Raw genomic sequence first — 21,842 nt, 5'->3', positions numbered from 1 at the left:
CCACTTGGCAATTTTACGAATAGGGAGTTGGACGTTTCTAGCTGATTGACAAAGGCATGTAGGAGTATGTAAAGGAGTGATTTAGTAGTATAACCTTCCGACTTTCCATCCTCAAAAGCTCTTGAGAATTAACCCCTTAATGTTGAATTCAGCTTTTTTTTTGACTGATTGAACCAATTCACTCGCTCAAGCCCATAAGGAATACATCCCAGGGATGTGTATGCCTGTTACACAGAATCATGCTGCCTTTCAAATACGGTGCATTGCAGATTTTCGTGAGCTTTGTCTCAAGCCTTTAGAGAAATGTTGCATTAAATATGAATTTCCGTTTCTATTTCACGTCCCTCGAGCAGATGGACTGTGCAATCCGTGCCAAACGTGGCTTTCATTCAGTACAGTCAGCAGCGCGCTGCTAATGCAGCGTGTGGAGCAAGCAGAACCCTCTAAAGCAACAAGAGATCAGACAAGTGGGATTCAATGTGTCCTCAAACGTAATGATGCTTTGCGGAAAACAAGTGCACGCACAAGTTACAGTTGTCACCCTCATTGTAAAGTAAGTCACCAAGATCTTAAGCCGTAAAACATGAATAGTTTTCATATTATATGTTTTTACATCCCAGGCATGGATTTTTGTTGCTGGTGCCGTTTTATTGTAAAATTATTTTGGCAGGCATATTCAGGTTCTCTCTAAGGGATAGACTCTTGAACGTTTGGAGGCAAATTCAAAATTATTTTCCAGGAGTAAGTGAGACTTACTCCCAAGTATCGCAGTCCTATACGGACCGCATCTGCTCAACTGCGGACTTGTCGGATACCTGTCGCTATATTTAGAATAGTGTAACACTCCAAAGACATGCGGTTCTTTATCAGGGACAAAACACAGATCCCTGTAACCCCTGCGGTGCCGGAGCAGCGACACATCAGGGAGCCCCCCAAACTTTCACGAGGCCCCCATTCAGCCCAATGCCAATGAAAGTCTGTACTGCAAAGGGGCCCCATCATTTTACGACACCACCGCTGGTTATGAAGTCCTACCTGCCTCCAAGGAGTTGGATAGGTAATTGCTCCCAGTGGAAGGAAGAATGCAAATGATGTGAAGACCCACTAAAGCATTACTTTTTTATAAGCGCTAAAAAATATTTACCAGGCCTTCCTTATCTACTCTTCTGAATGTACATCTTTGGTGACATGGTCTGAGCGGTGCAGTGACGTGGGAAGGTGCATGAAACTGTGCTCTCTTTTTTTTGTAAAGGGTTCATGGGCCATGTACAAGGGCTGAAAGCAGTCCTGTGAAGTATTTTAGTACCATTCCTGTATTAGGCAGAGTGCAGTAAGTCTGAAGCTGTTAAGGGGCTTATGATTCAGTTCAGTCCATAAGAATTCAACTTATTAAGATGAGTCAAACGAACAGTTCACAGAGCAGTTTTACAAATATATTTAATTAAAAAGATATAGATACCAAAAAGCAGTCCTCAGGAATATCCCAGTACTTCCCATATATGTATATAATTCAGAAACTCAGTTTTTCTGCAACTGCAAATCACGTGAATGCCTGTTGGACAACCTGTGTGCCGCTCCCTCAATGCTGCTTTAAGGACTAGAAATGCAGATGATGACTCAGTCCATGCAGCCCGGAGGGCAACTCCTTGTCTTCCACCCTACCAGAGTTTCATCATATGTTCTACATTGGGCTTCGGGTTACAAGGCAAGAGAATTCTTCAGGATGGGACATTGCTTTCTTGTTAAAACAATAAAAGAAGGAAAAAACTGTGTGTGAAAGATTCACAAAACATTCTCCCCTAGAGTAGTGTGTCTTTTTCGTGAACATTCAGAAGCAAATCACCCCTACGTCTGGAGTAAGACACAGCCACTCACAGTACAAACTCTGTGAATCATGCCATGTGGAATCTCACAGTAACCACTTCCCTATTCTGGGGGCCGTCCTGCAGTGAAGGCAACTGTTTCACATGAAGCAGGGGTAAATGTACTTCACTGAATTTATGAAAACTGGTGTATTTCTAAGGTGTATTGCTAGTTTTTGTGAACTGGTTAACAGTGTGAAATATCAACATTATGAGCAAGTACCAATGTTGAAGAGCCTGTGGTTTTGAACATTTTCAATGGAAAATAATTTGCAGGGAAAAAGTGTCTCTCACATTTCTTCTATGTTCTGCCCTTCTGCATTGGCACTATTGGCAAACAAATGTACGCTGTACTCCCGAATGACACCGAGTGTGAGGAGCCCAAGTCACTTCTGAAAGCTCAGCCTAACGGTGCTGCAAAAGCCACGTGGTGCTGCTTCAGTCTTGTTGTCCTCAGCGCCACAGTAGCAAAGCCCTGCAAGCCCCACAAACTCCAGAAGCCTCACACAGCAGAGACCCACAACCGCACGGCGCTGCAGCACGAAAACTAACTTGCATGCTGTAATGCCACAGCAGTCCCCCAGGCTCCTCAACACTTCGTTCTGTCTGCCCCAACATACATTGCCTACCACCGGCATGAGGGGGTCAGCAGTTAGTGGGGGCAAGGCAATCCAAAAGACCTAGACATAGAGCAGTCCCATACTCAGAGCGGTGAGCAGATGGGGGAAGCTGGGGTAATAGAAATGGCCGTGGACTACTGGGGGCTGCAGCAAAGGACTTTTGGTGCTTAGCGCTCAGCAGTGAGGGTAATCCACGGGTCACGGGTCACGGTCATTGTGGTTCGGCACCTTAGGGCCTTGGGGATTGGCATAGCATTAGAGGTCGCTATAGAGGGTTTAGCTGGGTTAGGCGCAGAAGTGGCCTGGCTAGATCTGCGTGTTGCTTGCCCCTTCCTGTGTAGTTCCCCCACCGCCAGTCACCATGTTGGCCATGCTGGCTTCCCAGTGTCATTATCAGCTCCCTCATTCGCTCTTCCTGCATCATCAGTACTATCAGCGTAAGTGGCAGCCACACCAGCAACGTTTAACACTCAGCCACTTGCTCTATCTGATTTCCACAGCGTTACTATCTGAAACCCATCCGGCAAAAGACAGTGGCTTGTCAGGGGTGATTGACTATAAAATTGACTCAACCACTAAGTTTGTTCACCTTCCATCCTTATAAGCTACCCAATTTTACCCTCCAGATCCGATTTCCATCTCCACACCATCTCTGTCTTCATTCATCGCCCATCATGAGATCAGGGAAAATCCATGGGGCAACAAAGTCAACCAAAAAACATGGGGGCACAAGGAAGGTGAATCCTAAGGCAACTCCGAGATTCTCTCTACTGAGTCATTAGAGGGGGAAAGCAGGCTGGACAATAGGCTAATAGCAACCAACTGCACCAGTTTCTCGGGCCCAAGAAAAATAAAGATAACTGATTTTTCAAAATCTGCCTCAGAAGTGCACAATTCTCCCTCCCTTGCTAATGGAAGTTCTAGGTCAAATCCACAGCAGGCATCATCCCTCAGGCCACCGTGTGGGTTGGGAAAGGAACATGAGCAGGTGCACCAAGCCCCATGCAGCTCCCAAACTCCACTGAATCCATTGATTGAAGCCCCCAGTCAAACATCACAAGCAACCCCTGGGAAGATTTCACCGCAGGCCTTACCATCTGGGACAGGGTGTGAAAAGGGGCAGGAACAAGAACCTGTGCAACAACCCTTTAGCTTTCCAATTTTGCAATAAGGTTAATCATGGGTAGGCACCCTAAGACCCTGCATGCGGTCCAAGCCCAGGTACATGCCACAGAGCAGGCATGAAACCACCAAAGGCTTCCAGCAGGTAGTTCAAGCACCCCGAACACAGGGACTCCCAAGCGATTTTCTGGGCAGAATCTCCCTAGAGGATGGGTTCCAGCTGCAGCCTCGGATGAGTCTGATATGCCTGCCTTCCAACAGATTAAACTATGCCTTATTGGACAAGGCTTCTGAAGACTCCCTAGTGTTGCGAGAGATGCTTTTAAGTCCGTTTGACCAATCCAATGAAGGACCCATTGATAAGCACAGCATATCTCATATTTTCAGGCCAAAGCATGATTATAACACCCTGCTCTCACCCATCAAACTGCCACTCGGGAATCCAATCACCCCAGCGAAAAAAAGTCATTGTGGCAGGACCATCAAAGATGACGTAACAAATAGCAACTAATATTTGCCCTCAACTTCACTATGACTCAAGGAGGAACAATCCAGTATATCACACATTAAGATGGAGAGGCTATTCTCAGACATGACAAATTCTCCTCCATTCACTGGTCTCCCCTGCTCAACACCATGGAGGTGATGTTGTCAGCATTAACTTTTCATGCAGGCAAACTGGAAATAGAGGTGGACCTATTTAACATCCTTGCAGTCCATGTGCAGGGCATTGACACAAAGCTGCAGGCACTCAACGACATGAGTAAGAGAGTACAACAAGACCCAGCTACATCCTACTGCTCTTGACAATGCGCATCGGCGCTGGGTGTATTCTCACCAGTTTCCACATCTCTATCCAAAATACTGAAGTTAAGGACTCAAAAGCCTATCCTTCCCCTCACAACCCTCTGACATTGGTTATGAACTTGGGTGACCGTCAACTTAAAGGCTCGCTGAATACTCATCCTAAAGAGCACGACCCCAAGGAAAGCAATGAGCCAGAGAATTAGCCAAAATCACCCAAGGGGGCACTACTCAATCAGTGCCCAGATGAATCAACTGGTAAACAGTCATCCCCTTAAAAAGAGCAAGATCTAGATCTTTCCTAAACAGGCCCACCAAGATTCTCTCAAAGAGGGAGAGACAGCTCCTTAGAAAAGCAAGAAAGAATTGAGCAACTGTCGTGAAGTGCAACAATAACTCACAAAACCGAGTACACTAAAGCCACCTCAAACATAAAAAAAGGGATGGATTCTTCTCGAGAACAGGAAACAAATCCAAGTTCTTCACTAAACCTGATATTTCGGCCAACATAGGGCTTTAAAAGGGCAATTGTGCCACTCAGGGCCCTATCCGGCAAGCCGTTGCCCTCTCTACAAGTTCCAGCAATGTTTTTTTCCCAAAAGCCCCCACAGCCTATTTCTGTTGATGAAACAACCTCACCAGTCCCCATTTGGGGTGCAGACAGACGTCGCAAATGTGTCATCATCCACAGCCAGAGCATCAATTCGGCAAGACACTACCAAGTTTGACTTTTTGCGTTCATCTCACCCAATTGGCCACTGATGCAGCAAGTCATCTGCCAGCCTGGTAAACAATGGTCTCTGCATGATGGCCCCTGCAATCCACAATTCATCTAATCCAAGAGTCCACCCAGGCATGACCTCCCCTTGACAGGCAAAGATGCACTCGCTAACATCACAAACGTCTGTAACAAGGGATGATCCACCAGGGGCAGGCAGCATTACCCTGGACATGATGATGCGGGAATTGATATCCAATTACACATCCAGAAGGCACCATGATATTTTAAAAAGGAGTGTGATACTAGAGCGGACCAGTGCACTACAAGGCCTGAAACATTTAAGATGCAGCAACATAGAGCTAATTGAATTCAAGTCCAACCCATTGTTACCAGGATATTAAATCACCACCATCACCTGGTCGGACACAGGTATTGCAACCCAAGATTAGCAGTACAGGGAACAATTTTCATTATGGGGCATTGACATGAAGAAAATGGGACCTGTAAGTTATCAAAGCCCATTGCTCCTGGCATCGCCTGCAGCGCCGAAGATACTTAGCGCAAATAATGAGTTGTTAATGGGGGCAATCAGCCCCGTTTATCCAAAAGCAGCTCGGAAGGGCTTACAAATAAGAATTAAACAGTAAGGTCGACTAGAAGCACAACTAACAGCAGAATATGGAGTTCAGCAGCCAGAGTTGTATCTCAGCGCCAGGTCTTCAAGAGAGGCATGCGTCCAATGGCATAGGGCTTCCACTACAGCCCAGCCATCAAAACGTTGGTCTTTGCTCATGGAATTTGAATGGTCTCAGAAGCAAGAGGAGGGAGAATGAATTTACAACCTTCTTATGTGACTTTGACTTCCTGCTTTTACAGGGAACCTATATGGAGACACCCACACCTCTTACCAGTTTCAAGGAATACCACAATGAATGGCTAGAAAAGCCTGCAGGTCAGGAAGGGCAAAAGGTGGTCTCTCACTTTATATTGACACAGACCTCCTGTGGGATCAAGAATCTTCACACCTGGGTTTACCCTGGATCCAATATGTCAGACTCTCAGCGCCCCACCCCCAGAGCAGCAGTTCACATTATTATTTTGAATTTATGCATCCATCCAGAAAAGAAGAGTACATCTGAAAAGATTGAGAATTTCATCGGCCTGCTGAAAATCCTCCAATTTGTCCACTCAAAATCTCATATTGTGTTGTCTGGATAATTTAATATGCATTTACTGCAAGGTCCACATGAGAGGTTTCACCACAGACCCCTCAGGAACCACTGAAGACAACTTCTAGTCATGTCAGAATAGGCCAGCACCACAAGGCTTGCATCAGGGTTCTTGAAATAGTCTGGATAGGCTAAATAGGTGCTGTCCCCAGGACCAGCCCTCAGCGTTCACTAGACTGTCACACAAAGCAAATTCCATCTTAGACTATACTCTGGTAGATGCTGAGTTATTTCTGAGGATCAGCAAATTCACCAAAAATCCTGAAGTGGAGAGTGGTCACTTTACTCAAACTTTTGTTTCAAAGATCAATCCAGCAATGGCCACTGAAGTAACTGGACTATCTCTGCCTTCATAGGCTTTCAACATGAGGTGTCTAATATTGAATGACCCTGTGCTAGCTAGGATTATAGATTTTTCCACTTTCCATTTGGAAATGGAGATGCTGAGAGTGACCACTACCAAATCTCCCATACAGGCCTGTGAGGGCTTTGTTAATTCTCTCATGATCACATTTCCAACTAAACCCTCTCTCAAGCAAGGCCACAGACCAGCCGGGGCAGAATAGTTCCTTCCACAGCTGCTGCTACTGAAAAGGCAATTTAACAGGGAGATTAGACGGGTACTCACATTGGACCCACAGCCCAACAGAGAAATTAAATCTAAAATCATCACAATGTGGCAAGTCTATAAGAAGGCAGACTAGATGGCTAAGTCCAACTTCCTGATAGGTGTTTGGACCAAATTGCTCAATGCAAGGAACAAAAAAAACTGCAAACTGTTCTGTGTCGAAATTAACAAACTAGTAAATGGAACCCATCGACATGATGACGCTGACATCACGGAGACTGTCTTGTCAATGTACATAGCCGCAGTTTACGCCCCATTTGAAACTGGTCTGACATCTAGGCTACAAGTGGAATCTCACAGGCTCAATCTTTCTAAGCATAACATCCTCAATGTCTATCACCATCAGAGGCACTTTACCCCATGTTGAATCACTCACAGGAAGTATGAATCCCAAAAAGGCTCAGTCAGAGGAGGCACCAGAGCCCAATGGACTTCCAAACAATTTATTTAAAAAAGATCCCTCATTTTGGGCCACCGTTGTTCAATTATGTCCATACTATATTCCTGGCGTGATGGTATACTCCACCCAATTTACAAATCAGGCACTCAAATTCTACAGTCTAATCGGCCTAACTTATGTGGGGGCAAAGCTTTACACCTCAAAACTGGTCTTAGCTCTGGATGCCTGGTTTAATAAGGAAAACATTATTCCGAAAACACAGACCAGCTGCAGAGCAGGCATGAGTACAATAACAAACTTCCTGGCAGTTACTCTTCTACTAGAAAATGCAAAGGCAAAAGCCAACAAACTCTTTGCCTGCTTCATCGATCTGAAGACAGCTTTCAATAGGGTCCCAAAGGGATGTCTGTGGGAAAAAATGGCTCATTGAGGGGTTGCCATCAAGTACTGGATGCGATCATCAAATTTTGCACTCACACCTGGGTACAAATCAAGGTTGAAGATTGCTGGATAACCACACGCAAGATCAGCACTAACATAATCCTGAAACAGAGCAGCATTTAGGCTCCATGCCTATTTATTATTTACATAGCCAGCCGCGATAGTAATCTGGTCCAAGTGGTAAGCGACCTTCCCAAGCTAGCCCGACAACTACTACGATGCCTCCAATATGCTGATGACGTTCTTGTTCAGCCTATAGGCCTGCAGCACCTAATTGATCAATTGAGTGGACATATGCAAAACCTTCACTTGGAATTCAACCATAGTAAAACTAAGGTGGTTTGCTTCTCGAGCTTCTCCATCAAATCAAAGCTCATGTTCACCTTGTGGGCAAATAGACAAGTACTCCCATCTAACATTAAAAGACCACCTCTTATCCAGAAGAACCATGGCGAACAAAAAAAGACTTTGACTCACTGCCTACTTCAGGTTATCAGTGCACAGTTTATGCCATCGGTCACTTATGGCCCTGAATTGCTGAAGGACAATGATGTACCCACTTTAAACACACTTTAGTCGACCCTTTTCTAAAAGTTGTTTGTGACACCACAGCATGTCTCACAATGCAATCCCAAGTCAGAGTAGAGTTTGGCCTCTTCCACCAGGGTCCAGTAAGGAACAGGAATCTTGTCAAAATGTGTTGGAGGCTGAGATCACCCTCACCCACCCCGACACAGTAGCCTATCCTTGCTGGATGGAAATTGAAAAGCAGCCCCATGACAAGGTCTCATGGCACTCTGTCTTACAGCAATCAATTCATGCTTTGAAAGTAGAGGAAGCCTGGACCACAACCATGGTAAATGCTGCCTTCAAGCGTGTCACCAGAAAAGCTGCCAAACTCTTAACATGAACTTTAGACATGGCAGAATTTGCTCACAAACATCATCGCTGGGCAGATCTGCAATCATATGCTGCTGCCTTACTTCATACTCACTCATCATTTCCCTCACCGAAGATCCGGACAGAGCCAAAAGGAACTTCCACTCAGGAATGGAAGCCGTTGCCACCTGGATGAGAGAAAGCTGCTTCAACCTCAACTCCAACAAGACTGAGCTCATCATCTTCAGAAACCCCACCTCAGCTTGGGAGGACTCCTGGTGGCCCACATCCCTCAGCGCCCCCCCGCTGCACCGACTGAGCACGCCCGCAACCAAGGCATCATCCTTGACTCCTCCCTATCCATGACCCGCCAGGTAAACTCAGTCGCCTTCTCCTGCTGGCACACACTTCGCAAACTTCAGAAGATCTTCAGATGGATCCCAGCAGACTGTCGCAGCACAGTCACCCACAAATTAGTCACAAACAAGCTCGACTATGGCAACACCCTCTACGTTGGCGCCTCGAATAGAAACATCAAAAAACTACAACTCATCCAGAACACCGCCGCCAGACTCATCCTGGACCTCCCACGCCGAGAAAACATCTCCCAACACCTGAGGGCTCTCCACTGTCTACCAGTTGTGAAACAAATCACCTTCAAGCTTCTCACCCACACGTACAAGGCAATACACAACGCAGGACCAGCCCACCTGAACCACTGTGTCTCCTTCCACACCTCCACCAGATCGCTCCGCTCTGCTCAGATGTCCATGGCCACCATCCCTCGCATTCGTAAAACCACCTCCGGAGGACGATCCTTCACCTACATCTCAGCAAAGAGCTGGAACAACCTCTCCCTGCTCCTCAGACAAAGCTCGTTGCTCACCATCTTCTGGAAGAACCTCAAGACGTGACTCTTTGGATGAGGCCCCTTCCCCCAGCACCTTGATACCCTCACGGGTGAGTAGCCGCGCTTTACAAAAACTGATTGATTGATTGATACTTTACCTCCCATTTCTATGCATCCAAGAAACATGCTTTGCTGCTTTTTCACCTTGGAGTTTTTCCATCAAGGGATTGGTCCCCACTTGGAAGCAATACCTTCCCAACAATCATTGTCGCTTATGCCGGTACAACTAGGAAAGTTTGCTGCATCTACTTTGAGTGCGCCCTTTTAGCTCTCAGGCAGAAACCCTTGAAGCCAACTTTAAGAGTTCATCAGGTTAGGTTGTGTCGCTTAGCAGTGATTGGACTTCTAAATGGGAAATCAATCCAATTGTCCTGCAAGGCAGTTAGGTTCCTCAATCATGCATCTAAGAAGCTGGAACAGAAATTGTTTAGCTGTAGCAATCAACATGTCCAAGGCCAGTTAAACAAGTTGCCTAAAGGTGGAGTTTGCACCATTAGGGCCACTTCCAATCTAAAATATCCAGGGGAAAGGCCAGGCTCTCATTAGGTATTATTAGATTCCGAGGAGCTGAGTCGTTGTCCATCAAACATGTACCAGCACTTTATGCTTTGGTTTGGTTTATCTAGTTTGTGGACAGAGGGATTTTATTGGTTGATTTAACTTTTTTTTATACATGTTTATTGTAAACAATTCGGCCCATATTTATACTTTTTTAGCGCCGCATTTGCATCGTTTTTTAAAGCAAAAACAGTAAATACTTACAAAATACAATTGTATTTTGTAAGTTTGCACTGCTTTTGCGTCAAAAAGCAACGCAAATGCGCCGCTAAAAAAGTATAAATATGGGCCTTCATTACTAATGCGCCCCAGGAAGATTCAGAGATTCAATCAATTGAGGGCAACCGGTAGAAACAGCCGTCCCTGTTTGTTTCACCTAAAAACACCGCCCCAATACATTACAGACTAAGTGAGTCAAATCTGAAGCACTTTAATCTGTCCGCAAACCCAAAATGTGGGAAGATAACAATTCCTGATGCTCAACATGCACCAGCACTTTGTGTTTTAGATTGGACCGTTAGCTCTCCATCTTATCGTTCATTGACTTTTAGTGGAAATCATCTCCAAAGAGGGAGTTTGCTCCTTGGTTCCCTATGAGCCAACATGGTTTTTATTGTCCGTCCTAATATTTGTATTTATGTAAATTGCCATGATTTTAACTAAGCTCTAAAGTTCTCTTACTTGGTACTATTGGCAATGCTTTCACTTTCCTGCAGAGGGTTATGGAAATATTAGTGTTATCAACAAACATGTATGCAAATGATTACACGTGTCATGTAATGCAAGTATGTGTAGCAAAATAATGTGTGTGTCAATCCAAACAGTAGTAACAGTAATAATCTAGGTCTATGCTAGTCACCAGTATTTCTACCTTCACAGTTCCAATACATATAGGGCATCATTACAACCCTGGCAGTCTTGAGACCACGGACAGACTGCCAGCACCGGCAGATCAAGACTTTTCATCGGTCTGGTGGTCCTAAGCCTTACATGGCAGTAACCCCACCATGAAAAGCCTGGTGGAGACGGGGTGCAGCGTCTACTTGGCATGGCCAGTGCAGGGGCTCCCCTGGCCAGCCCCGTCATGATTTTCACTCTCTGGCTTTCAGACAGTGAAAATCGTGACAGGGGCTGGTGTACCCTACTCAGTACAGCATTGCTGCTGGCTCAATTACGAGCCGGCATCAATGTTGTAGGCCATTTCCCGTTAGGCCAGCGGACGGAAACACTGTTTCTTTCATTGATGGCCAGGGAGGGAGTTGGATTAGGTGCGCCAGTGAGTGTCACCCTTTGAAGCATGTGTGACTACAAGGGGACACCCACCTTCCCCAAGACCGGGGCCTATTTGCCCTCAATGACAGGGCCTCCCCTGTTAAGCATTCCACAGGTAGGCCCTTCTTATTACACAAATTTAGCCACCTCCTACTGAGGTATCCCCCCATTTTTTTAGTACATCACCCTTTAGTGCATGAACCTAGGGACCCCAGGCCCTGACAAATGCCCCTACACCTCCCTTGGCTTGAGTTAGCGGGCAGAAACGTGTTGGCCAGTGAATTGTTGGTGACTCTTTGAGTAATTATCCTCTAGAAGCATCCCATTGTGTTTTTAATCTCACCAACAATCACCGCAAATAAAGGTGTAATACTACAAAGGTGATTGATTAGGTGATTTTAGATTTTCTGTAGTACAACTGGATCCCGTTATTATCCAGATAATCTTTATCTCCACACTCCCTACAAGTTCTTTTAACAACGAGGTTGAGTCCGTCCAGGTAGTACTATCCTACCTGGATGGGGGTAGTTGGTCATATGATGAAGCATGACACTATATAGTGTGTGAGACCACCTAGTCCACAAGGAGAAATTCCCCTCCTGACAACCACATTCAGCACACAAACAAGTCCCGAAGTCTGGGATATACAGGCGACCCAGGGCAATTTAACTCAATTTTGTACCTACGTAACACCCCATACTTCTTGTGTATTTGGAAACTCGGTTTCCACTCGCTGATCCAGCGGGAAACTCTTAATTGGACCAGTGGGAAGGGGACCGCACTGCCGTTTTCCATCCGCCAAACTCATAATGACCCACATAATGATTAATAATGTGTAAAGACGTTATATTGATGTGTATTCTGTACTTGCTAATTAACAAGACACGTTTCTTAATCACAGATACAGAAGCAGAAAGAAATTCACTGAGAGAGCATGTGTATCCCAAGCTGAGGGAGTTCTGCAGAGAAAATTATGGACTGGAGTTCCAGGTAGAGTGATAATATATATTTTTTCATAATCTTTTTCAAGCAAACTATACACGAAGTCTAAAAGGAATCCCAAATGTTTGTCCTCTTGTGAAAAAGAGATTTTCCTCAGTTCCGTTTAACAACGAAGAGTTTATTATTAATGTCTTTTTACTATTAAATGGGTAATATGTATCATAATAATAAGATGAGCTCCGTATCATCTATGACTATCCTTCTATTTCAATTATAATTTTGACATATATTGGTATCCATGTTATGTCTATAAATGTCGTATTGTGACATGGTAATTACTGAATTTCTAAGAAAAAGCAAGGCACTCACAAGAAGCCACAGTATTGTACCTGCATTAAAGTTGCTCCAGCTAATCTCCTTTCAGATCTTTGAGGTCTACTGGCACTTTTCTGCTAAGGATGCCTACACATAAATTAGATCATAATTACGATGTCATTTTTTGGTTTTACTTGATGCTGAGCTGACTGTCGAACTAATGCTACTATTTGCTTTAAAACATATAGACGGTGTGTATTAGCTTCACCCAGAGGAGTATTTTCTTTCCCTCATGCTGTTCGCTGTTTAGTGCATCATCCACCTTCTGTGTTTTGCTTGCAATGCACAAAGGAGTATTTTACATTTTAAATGTACACAAAATTATCACACATTACATTCCTTCTGTAATACAAGCACTGTTACAGAAAACAATCGCTTTTGTTTCGTGTTTGTACTGCAGCAGGTTTAAAAAAAAAAAGATTTCATCAAGACTTGCATTGTTCTTAATGGAGGATTTCATTTTGCAATGATAAACACGCTATGGCAAAGATGATACGTCTGGCTTCAATATGCTATCACCAGTATACACATATAGTGTTTGCATACATTTGTAGACTGAAGCCAAAACTATAGGCTTTGTCAATGCTCTTTTGAGTTGGCTCCAAAAGGTGTAATGAGCATCGCTAACATCTCAAAGCAATGCACATTTGTTATCAATATTAGCTTGCTGATGGGCTACCTTTCTGAGCACGTACACAGTCTTTCTTCTGTCTGATACCCTCTATGAGTCTTTACTTCGCAAAGGAATGAAACGGAACGAAATACGTATCCACGTGGCATAATTTGTCACCATGTCAGCAGCCACAGGGTGAATACGGGAAGAGTGATAGAGCAGCTTCGTTCCTCGATTAAGCCTTACTTTATGGGCAGAGTGACTCAAACTACAATGTTGTTCTGCACCAGTGTTTATATGTGCTGCAGTGGGCTGCGCATTTGATCCCGGGAGGAGTGTGCAAACTCTTGGATAATCCTCTGGCGGATTTGATACGGGCATGCAAGAAACGCCAGGTTAAACTCACCACCCTGAAATGTGAGTTGGAGAAGGGAGAGCTGAAAGTGCCAGATATTGACTTATAACACATGGCTGCTCAGTTACAGCACTCAGTACACTAACATTTCTTTAATGAGCATACCGATATATATTATTTACATTCATAAATTAGAACACGTACATATAGGTAGGATAGAATGTGCTTCAACAAAGAAACGGAATGGAATAAAATCCATTCTCAGATTACTGCATATGTTACTTATGGATTATCGGAAATTTCAAAAACAATTTTCTGCTTGACTAAATACAACAAGGATTGAATAGGTATAAATAATTGTTAATTGAAAGGAAAATACATTTAAAAAGGAACGAGCGGGAGGCACCAAATTACAGATTACTGTGTATGCATTTTCATTCCACAAACTAAAAAGAAGCAACTAGCATCAGCATTATTTTCCTATTGCGCAATAATTCTTGAGTGGATACATAGTGCTTGTGCAAAGGGGAACGTGAACGACGCATGTGAAGCAGGTGAGGGAAGTGCAAACAGACACCCACAGCGACATGAGTAATGATTTTAAATATGAGACATGAAGGGTTAGTAGAAGCCTTTCGCAGAATCATGTCATAAGTCATTGGCTGTACAATACGTTGAGTAAATGTCAACAGCGTTTCGATCCGGATTATTTGAGGTCATCATCAGGACAAGAAAGCACAAACGATAGTTGAATCACTGCACAGTAGGAAAATAATGCTGATGCTGTCTTTCCTCTTCTTTGTTTTGTGGAATGAACTGTTACTGGGCAGAAGTGTGGGGCATACAATTGTATTTTGTAAGTGTGCGCCACTTCTGCGTCAAAAAGCAGCGCAAATGTGGCGCTAAAAAAGTATAAATATGGGCCTAAGTGAGACTAGGAAGGCAAATGTTTTGTGCTGATGTGCACACCTTACACACTGAGCTTGTTTGGTGGGTGTAGATTGTTCAATTTCAGAACTGAGGAGTTAGAGATAATGGCTGAGTGGCCCCTGGGGACAGGTTGGCTGTAGGGAATCTGGCTGTGTCAAGATTCCGGCTGCAACTACAGCAACAGAGTGCAGTGCGGTGATAAAAAGCAGAGGCCTTTGAGGCAAGCAGCCCATTCTTTGTTATAAGTGGTTGGGATACAAGGAGGCAGCATCCACTAATGATAACAACTCAGGAATAAAATAAAGATAGGTGCCTGGGAATTGTTGATACACAGAAGCTCTGAAATATTAAAAGAACACCACAACAGGGCCAGCCTCCAGATCATTAGCTTTACTGCAGTCTTTTAAACCCCAGACCAGGAACCTTCCTTTGGCAATTAATAAGTGCTGGCGATTATAGTAATGAGAAATGAGCTATTTTGCACTGGTTCACCCAATCCTGTGGAAAGGGGGTAGGGAAGAATATCTCCATTCAACATCACAGCTTTCATGGACACTCATGACCTGTATTCAACTGACAAGGAAACAATACTGCAGACAGTCATAAGCATTGTGCATTATTTTAGGTTGCATTATATACAGCAATACCCATTTCAAGCGTGTCCTTTATTATCTTATTCAAAATCAGACAGCTGTACACCACCACAAATGCTGCCTTTGAATTGGATCCTAGCCAGTCGTTATCTAATCCGGAGATTTATAGCTGGCGTCTGAGTCAAGCCATAACAGTATCTACCCACATTTCAATACACCATAACAGGTGCGTGTGAATATTACAGAGTTCTAATAAATAACTAAAATGTTCACCTAGCTGACAGAATGTGCCTGCACTAGGATACATGATGCTGAAGAAGAGAGCTTCAGAATAATTCACTCTCCAACACAGAAGGCTGATTACGTGCATCAAAACATCTCTCATCTCTTCTGTTAAAAGGTCCTTGAACGAATGAGACTCCCAAAACATTCTTTTCCATGTGTTGGTATTTTGAATTTAAAGTGTCCCCAGTCTGTACGACTGCGTAGTCTATGAATGCTTTCACTGTGTTTTTAAATAGTATCCTCATATTTGTTGTCTGATTTCTAACATTACTATTTTAAAATGTTTTAATTAATTATCTTTGAATGTAAACGAGTATAAGGTATACAGAAAAGCAAATGTATATATATATATATATATATATATATATATATATATATATATCATATATATACTTATGTATTTTATCAGTTCAACATATCTAACTCACAATAAAAATTCATTTGAACCAAGTGGACATTCAGGAAGGAAGATACAACTCCAGACAAGAGTTAATGGAAAAAACATTAAAAGAAAAAAATGCATGCCCAAACAGCAACTACTTCAGAGGGTATCACTACCCACTGGACCACCCACCTATTACGTTTAACCTCAATATGAGATTAGCCTGTAAATAGCCTTCTGCACGTGTAAAAAAAATTCTGACATACATTTAAATAAGAGTTTAATAAATAACTTTGATATCTACCAAAATATTACTATTTTAAAATTAGGGAGATATGAAGTGCCAGAGAAGATCCTGAATAGACATAGAAAGGGATGCTGGTCTTCTTTTTATCTGTTTTAGCTCCCTTAAAAATGTATAGCACTACCTCAAATGACTAAAAACCCCTACCTCGCTTCACATTTTTATCAGCTGTTTTTATAGCGCCTCAATACTTATTTATTCCAGAGGCTTTCAATTCAGTAGCTCCAAATACAAGAGAATTGTACTCTCAAACTCCTCAATTTTGTCACATATACAGAATTATAGCACTGTAGTTGTTTGTTAGCATTTTTGGTAAAGCTACAGTAGATCACTATGGAGTTAACTGAAAGTGTGCTGCTGATGTTGGAAGTACAGTTTTCCTGTAAAATGCCAGATTTTGTTTTCTGACATCAATGAGGAAAACATTTGAGCATTTATAGAAAATGTCCTCATTTTAGCTTTCTAGAGCACTAATTAAACTTTATATGACAGAATGAAACCCCTCCTCTCCATCTCAGGTAATGCTTTCAGTTGTATATTTCTGGACGAGCGATATGGCTTTCAGGTGTGTTTCACATTTGCCATGAATATAGAAATTTAGCACCCTAGTTGTGCATTGGTACTCTCTGTTGAAACTGCAGTAGAGCACTGGGGAATCAATTATTTGACAGCTGCTACGGCAAGGATATGTTTTTCTCAGCGTGTCAGTCTTTCTTTTAACATGTCTAAGGAAGATATTAGTGAATTTCTAGAAAAATGTGTTCTCATTCTAGCTTCACTTCATGAACACCTTTCTTTGAATCTATATGAAAATCATGAGAGGAAACTGTATTCTCTCAACCATCATTCATCACATCTAAAACAAAGGATTGCCATTTTTACACATTTAAAAGTACTCTAACGTTCACCAAAATTCCTAAAATTGGTATTGAGACCACCAACAAGTGATTTACATTGTAAATAAAATCTGTTATCACCCTTTGTATTTATTCCTTTTTGTGACCCTCAAAACCGAAATTCGTGACAATGCATTTCAATGGGCCAAAAATGTTGGAGCCTTGACATCTAGTAGTCTTTCAACTAAATTGCCCAAGAAAACACATCATCTGACATTTTTTTGTGAATTTTACTCAAGACTTTATGGGTGTGATATGAGATAGCAATATTATCCAAGAGGGAGGGCACTCCCAGGTAGATATTGACCAGGGTCAACAAGGGCCCTCTGGTTCACCCCAAAATCCTGTTATTCCCCTGCAGTCAACTAATATTGAGGAGTAATACCCCCTTGCATAATACCTCTTAATTACAATCGATTTCTTTTGCAACAATTATTTTGTAATAAGACACCAACTTTGGCATTGCCAACAGATCTGGCTATTTTATAAGTGAAAGTGATTCATTGTTTTGTGCGTTTATGGTTATAGTTCTGTGAAGGCATGAGTGTGTGATGTAATAGTGAGCTCATGATTGAATGGGTGAGTGACTGCATGGATACATGTAGGATGAGTGAGTTCATAGATGAATGCATTCTCAAATATAATAAATGAGTGCACTGATATATGGCTGGATGAATTCAAGAGAGTGCATGAATGGATTAATGAATACATTAGGAATGGATTCCGAAGTGTTACAATACTATTCAAGGCAGAGATCTCAGATAGCAGCAGTAATAGGCTTACCACAAAACCAAGAATTAACAATATTATGCCAATGCAAGAATTCCACGAGGGTTGTGCTGCAGCATTGTGTTCAGAGTGATATATATATAAGAACATAAATAGTCACTGAAAAAAGAAAAAACAAAGGTTACAAGAAAGTGATAGGTAGGTTGACATTTTACCCTTACAAAACCATTGAAATTCAGCAGTTATACTTATAATTATGTTAAGAAACCGTACCTCGTGGCCCAAAGTTACTTAATTTCATGAGTTATAGTTTCTGCAGGTAAGTATCAATATAACAATGACTACTGAATTTCTAAGGTTATGTATGGGTACAACATCAGCCTAACTATGATGCCCCTGTAACCTTGATATTTGTCAATGATTCTCTATGTTTTTTCAATGTAAAGTAATCTAATTACAGCACATTAAGCCAACCACCACCGCTCACAGCCTTTGGCCATGCGCTGCGGGTTTTGGTGTGAGTAGGGTTTTTATTTCATTGTTTTCTGGATCCGCAGATCCTTTGTGAGTTTACACCGAGGACCACACTGAGTGATGCGATGCGATTCAGCCCAAAAATAAATTAGCCACTTTTTGCCCATGAGGGGTCCTCTCTGTTAGACCTGACAGCCTTAGGGTGGTCACCCTCAACTTTTTGCCTGCCTCCCTCCACTTTTTGACACTGTTTTTGCTGGTTTTAGGACTGCTAACCAGTGCTAAAGGGCATGTGCTCTCTCCTTAAAACATGGTGATATTGGCTCATACCTAATTGGCATATTCAATTTACTTGTAAGTCCCTAGCAAAGCGCACTACATGTGCCCAGGGCCTGTAAATTAAATACAACTAGTGGGCCTGGAGCTCTGGTTGTGCCACCCACATAAATAGCCCCATGGCTTAGGCCTGCAACTGCAAGGCCTGTGTGTGCAGTTCCACTGCCACTTCGACTTGGCATTTAAAAGTACTTGCCAAACCTAATACTCCCCTTTTTCTACATATAAGTCACCCCCAAGGTAGGCCCTAGCTATCCCACAGGGCAGGGTACTATGTACATAAAAGGCAGGACATGACCATTGGTGTTCTATATGTCCTGGTAGTGTAAAACTCCTAAATTCATTTTCCACTGCTGTGAGGCCTGCTCCTTTCATAGGCTAACACTAAGGCTACCTTCATAAACTGTTTGAATGGTAGATTCTGATTAGAAAGGGGTAAATAGATCCTATTTAGTATGGCCAAAATGGTAATACAAAATCCTGCTGACTGGTGAAGTTGGATTTTATATTATTATTTTAGAAATGCCACTTTTAGAAAATGAGCATTTCTCTGCACTTAAAACCTTTTGTGCCTTACAATCCATGTCTGGGCTGGGCTGGTTGACAGCTCCCTTGTGCATTTCACTCAGACAACCACAAACACATGATGCTGAGTCACACCTGCACACATCTGCATACTGAAAGGGTCTTCCTGGGCTGGAAGGGTGGAGGGCCTGACACTTACATTTCAAAGGACAGTGGCCTGCCCTCACACAATGCACTGCCAAACCCCCTGCAGGGACCCTGGCAGACAGGATTGTACTGAAAGGGGACCTTGTGCACTTCTAAGCTACTTTTTGAAGTCTTCATCCTGCACAACCAGGATTTCTCCAAATCATCCCCGGGGCATCCGATGCCCCACAACCCGAAGAGGATCCAAGCCTGAATGTCAGAAATTGACGCAAAGCCCTTGCTGCGTTGAAAAGCATCGACTCATTGGCTGTGTGCGCCCAGAGAAACTGACGCACACTTCCCTGTTTTCCATGCATCTCCTCCTCTGGGGCCTCGTGCAGATAATTTAGACGCAAGTAAGGTACTTTGTGCTTGCAAGAGACACTTGTTGCTTTTTAAGAGCCTAAACCTCATCTTATCATTACAAAAATGAAATTTCAACTTGTACTTATCAAATCTTGATTGTTTTGACCTTAATCTACTCAGATAAATATTCTATATTTTTTCTAGACCTGTGTGGTGTATTTTTGTGGTGCTTATACTGTGTTATTGCATGATTTATTGCACAACTAATTTACGCATTGCCTACTAAGTTAAGCCTGACTGCTCAGTGCCAAGCTACCAAAGGGTGGGCACAGGATAATTTGGATTGTGTATAACTTACCCTGACTAGAGTGAGGGTCCTTTTGCTTGGACAGGGGGTAACCTGCCTGTCAACCAAAGATCCCATTTCTAAGTCTCTCCATCTCTCCTATGGGGTCAGGATAACTGTATCCTGACCCCTATTGTCATTTATCATTGTTTTTATGTCCTCCCGAACCGATGCAAAAAAGAAGATGGCAGCCATAACTTTCCTCTCAGGTTGCGGCTGGTCAAACAGGGCCTTGCTTTTTCCCAAGATCCACAGAACCACTCGTGAAGGATCCACAGATATGGGGAAGGATCCTAATAGGATCTGCATCCCTAGATATGTATATTTATTTTTCCACTTGCCATGTGGATGTTAGTAAACGCAAGTATGGCAGCTAGTATTTGGACAAGGATAGCAGCAGTACTGTTCCACTTGCCATATTTCCATTCACTAATGGAAATGTTTTATACCTTTTTAAACTGAGGTGATAATTAGTTTGGTGCCATGTGTAAGAGTGTTGAGAAAGGCACTGTAGCCAAAATGTGTCTGTTCAGAACAAGAATACAGGATTTAACATCCCATGAGTGGCCCTTGTCTGTTTGTTGTGCAATATGTGAAACACTCCTGTTCACTAAGCGAGATAAACACAGAGGCTCTGATCCTGAGTTGATGATGAATACAGAGTTTTGCAAAGAACATCAGAGTGTGAGAAGGATCCTTACACAGCACTGGCATCTAGCCAGAAGCGATACCCTCATAGGACACACATTACACAATAAACCTTTGCTGACTTTCCACAGGGCTAGATCTAAGTGGCAGGATTTAGTAGTCAGCAGTCCTGAAATATCCTCTCCTGGGGGTTGGTTGGTGGGAAAACCTGTTTTTAAAAGATGTAATAAATGCAAAGCATGCCACTATGGGATGACTATGACTGAAATAACTCTGGCCCTTTCCAACACCAAAGTTAAAATTCTGGGTGCTTTTAATTGCAGAAGTGAGTGAGTTGTCTCTGTATTACAGTGTACTTGTCTTAAAGTTTATGTAGGGAGTACTATTCTGCAAGTACACATGAGGATCCTCCAACATATAAGGACCATCAAAAATAAAGACCAGAGCTATCCAGTAGCACACCAATGTGATGAGTTCCACAATGGTAATGTTGCTGACCTCTGCTATTTTGTAATAGATTCTGTGCCTAAAACATTAGAGGTGGCAACAGAGAGAAGCGCTTGAGAAGGCTGGAATCAAGGGGTATCCTAAGTATGAGCAGTAAGGCTCCCAATGGGCTTAAGATTGAAGAGGAGTTATTTGTACATGTATAATGTCTCAATTGTTGGAACATTCTCTGTTTTCTGTTAACCGGCAAGTGGATTTCAAATGTATTGGTTTGTGTTGCACATGGCTGTATACACAAAGGAAGAGCCGCAGACACAATCAAGCAGGTGTAGGTGCCAGGGTCTCCTTATCTACATATTTTTTCTTTTCCTTATTGTTGTACCAATCATGTGTCATGAAGGAGACATTCAGGTTGCAATGTATGTTTTAATATATTGCATTCTCATTTTGTTGTGTATCTATCTGGAACCAAATAGCATGAATTATGAATCAAGAGATTCGAGTGGCTCTTCCATGTCTATGTTAGTGCTTTTTTATGTAGGGGTTTGTCATGCTTAAAGGTCTGGGCAACATGGCGTTTGCCTGTTCGAAGAAAGGCGAGTTTGCGGGCAAGACACGTCACCCCGTGGCCACACCAGACAATAAAATTTAAGATTGGGTAAGAATGGTGTAGGAGCCTGTTTTTCGTAACCGCAAGCAGACGGTTGGAGTTTTGAAAGTCTTC

At 42.9% G+C, this 21,842-nt stretch overlaps 1 protein-coding gene across 2 annotated transcripts in view; it reads left to right on the top strand.

Annotated features, from left to right (window-relative positions):
• The window catches only part of NWD2 (NACHT and WD repeat domain containing 2), a 647,771-nt gene that overhangs the window by 234,933 nt on the left and 390,996 nt on the right, over window positions 1–21,842 (top strand). The window contains exon 2 of one of the 2 annotated variants that reach the window (XM_069202124.1): window positions 12,348–12,436. In XM_069202124.1, coding sequence (XP_069058225.1) covers window positions 12,348–12,436 — 89 coding nt within the window. Of the gene's footprint in view, window positions 1–12,347; window positions 12,437–21,842 lie in introns of those variants that run through there. The other variant, XM_069202129.1, reaches the window with a different exon arrangement.

This window comes from Pleurodeles waltl, chromosome 1_2 (genome assembly GCF_031143425.1).
Source record: "Pleurodeles waltl isolate 20211129_DDA chromosome 1_2, aPleWal1.hap1.20221129, whole genome shotgun sequence".
NCBI lineage: Eukaryota > Metazoa > Chordata > Amphibia > Caudata > Salamandridae > Pleurodeles > Pleurodeles waltl.
This window is presented reverse-complemented; position numbering and strand designations above follow the sequence as displayed.